The sequence below is a fragment of the Aptenodytes forsteri genome, unplaced genomic scaffold (assembly GCF_000699145.1).
Source record: "Aptenodytes forsteri isolate BGI_AS27 unplaced genomic scaffold, ASM69914v1 Scaffold321, whole genome shotgun sequence".
In the NCBI taxonomy this organism is placed as follows: domain Eukaryota; kingdom Metazoa; phylum Chordata; class Aves; order Sphenisciformes; family Spheniscidae; genus Aptenodytes; species Aptenodytes forsteri.
Window position 1 is genome coordinate 1,249,979 of NW_008795030.1, and position 2,169 is coordinate 1,252,147.

The 2,169-nt window shown below is 64.5% G+C and overlaps 1 protein-coding gene across 1 annotated transcript in view; it reads left to right on the top strand.

The window, feature by feature from the left end:
* The window catches only part of AIM1L (absent in melanoma 1-like), an 8,194-nt gene extending 6,500 nt beyond the window's left edge, over window positions 1-1,694 (top strand). Inside the window, 4 exon segments of the mRNA XM_019471240.1 lie at window positions 81-204; window positions 765-923; window positions 1,304-1,463; window positions 1,606-1,694. Of these exon segments, the coding sequence (XP_019326785.1) occupies window positions 81-204; window positions 765-923; window positions 1,304-1,463; window positions 1,606-1,694 (532 nt within the window).
* The last annotated feature ends 475 nt before the right edge of the window (window positions 1,695-2,169 follow it).

Genomic DNA, 2,169 nt, shown 5'->3' on the forward strand with positions numbered 1-2,169 from the left:
ATCCGACACTTCCCATCCCATCTTGTCCCATCCCATCCCATCCCATCCCATCCCATCCCATCCCGTCCCGTCCCCCGCAGCTGGGTTCTGTGTGAACACGGTGACTTCCGAGGACGCCAGTGGCTGCTGGACTGCACCGAAATCACCAACTGGCTGACGTACAGCGGGCTCCAGCACGTGGGCTCCCTCTACCCCATCCGCCAGGTGAGTGCTGGGACGGGGTGGGGCGCTGGCACTCGGGGAGGTGATCCCCAAAACCCCGAGGCAGGCGGCTCACATGGAGCTGAAGAGCTGCCAGTCCCGATGGCTGGGAGGAAGGTGTGGTAGCGGCTCCGGGTGAGCTGGGGGAGGCAGCGGGGCACGGCCTGGAGAGCAGCAGCACGCTGCTGACAGCTCTGGCCCGTGAAAGGCACCACCAGCCCAGCACCGTCACCCCCAGATCCCTGTCCCCCGCCCTCGGAGTGGCCGCTGCAATGGCGAAACGCTCCCCGTCGGCAGGCGCCTTGCAAAACGCCCCAGCATGCCGGCGGGGAGAGCCGTGCCCGTGCCAGCTACGAGAGACAGGCCAGGGCCACAGCCATCACCCTGGGGAGAGGCAGGGACCTCCCCGGGGGGATGAGGAGGACCCTCCAGGCAGCTGCCCCAGGGGACCCTTCCCAAAGCCACAAGCTGGGTGAGGTCCTTCCTCGGCCAGCCGCGGCGTGTGGGGCCGGAGGTGCAGGCAGCAGGGCTTTTCGGTGCGAAAAAGGTTTCTCTCTTTCCAGAGACGGATCTATTTCCGCCTCAGGAGCAGGGAGCTGGAGCTCTACCTCTCCGTCCCCGACGATGTGGAAGACATGAAAGCAGGACGTGTGGTGGTCTCCAGCCTCAGCGAGCAGAGCAGCTCTGTCTGGTACTATGAGGACGGGCTGATGAAAAACCAGGTCAGGGCTCACATGTGACAGCCAGCGCCGCGGAGGGGACCAGGGGAGCCCCTGGCAGGACTCCTGCTGGGGTACTCCCCACCCCACAGCGATCTTTTAGGGTTTATAACGGCTTTTCCCAGCATCTGACCTCAGCCTTGTCCCCAAAGATCAGTTGATTCTCTCCTCCCCAGGTCTCCTCTGGAGATGTGAAGGCATCTCTGCCTCCCCTGAGGGGTTTTCATCACCCTAATCATCCTCACTTCTCACTGAGAAGTTTTCCATGTCCCACTCCAGAACCAGCTGCATTTACAGGGAAACCCCTCCCAGCTCCAAGCCTTTGAGCCGGGCGGAGGCGATGGAGAGGAGCGGGTTGACCCGGCCACCGCTGCTCCTTGCAGGTGGCCCCCAACATGAGCCTGCAGGTCATCGGGCCAGCCGGGAAGGGCGCGAAGGCTGTGCTGTGGTCTGAGACCCGGATGCCGCGTCAGACCTGGAGCATCGATTCTCAGGGACGGATCCACAGCCAGATGTTCGAGGACATGATCCTTGATATAAAGGGTGAGGCCTTGGCGCCGGCACAGGGGCTGCTTTCTCAGGAACCCCCAAAAACGGGGTGTTTGGCCGTGAGATGGAGCACCCACCCCTTCACCGCCATCAGGAGCGGGGTCTGCCCTCCTGAAACCCTCCCCTCGCTCCGCAGGTGGCCGATCCTATGACCGGGACCACGCCATCATTTGGGACGTGGCTGAGGAAAGACCCACGCAGATCTGGGACATACAGGTGCTATGAGGGGGCGGCGTGTGGTTCTTGCACCCAGAAGTGCCACGGGGCAGGACGGGGACGCCCTGCCAGCGGCCCCGCACCGGGGCGGGTGGCCTCCTACCCAACGCAACTGCACCCCAAACACCCCTCTGCCCCGGCTGCTGGCGTGAAGGGTGCCCCCCCACACGAGGGGGAGCCACCCCGCCTCCCTCCCGGGGAGCCCCATACGTGGCTCACGAAGGACCCCATGGACACGACTGGCGTGGGACCCTCCGGAGAGTGACAGAGCCCCTTCCCCACCAGCTTCCCCCTCCGAACTGTATTTATGTATGTGTGTAAGATACGGCCCCCTCGTCCGGGCCAGCTCTGCCTGGGTGGTTGGTGTCCGTGTCCTCGTCCTTGTCCTCGCACTGGCCACAGCCTGGCTGCCCCCACGCCGAGGAGCTGCCCCCCGTCCCAGCACCTTGTCCCCCAAAAGCCCCGCAGCCCTGGGCCTAATCCT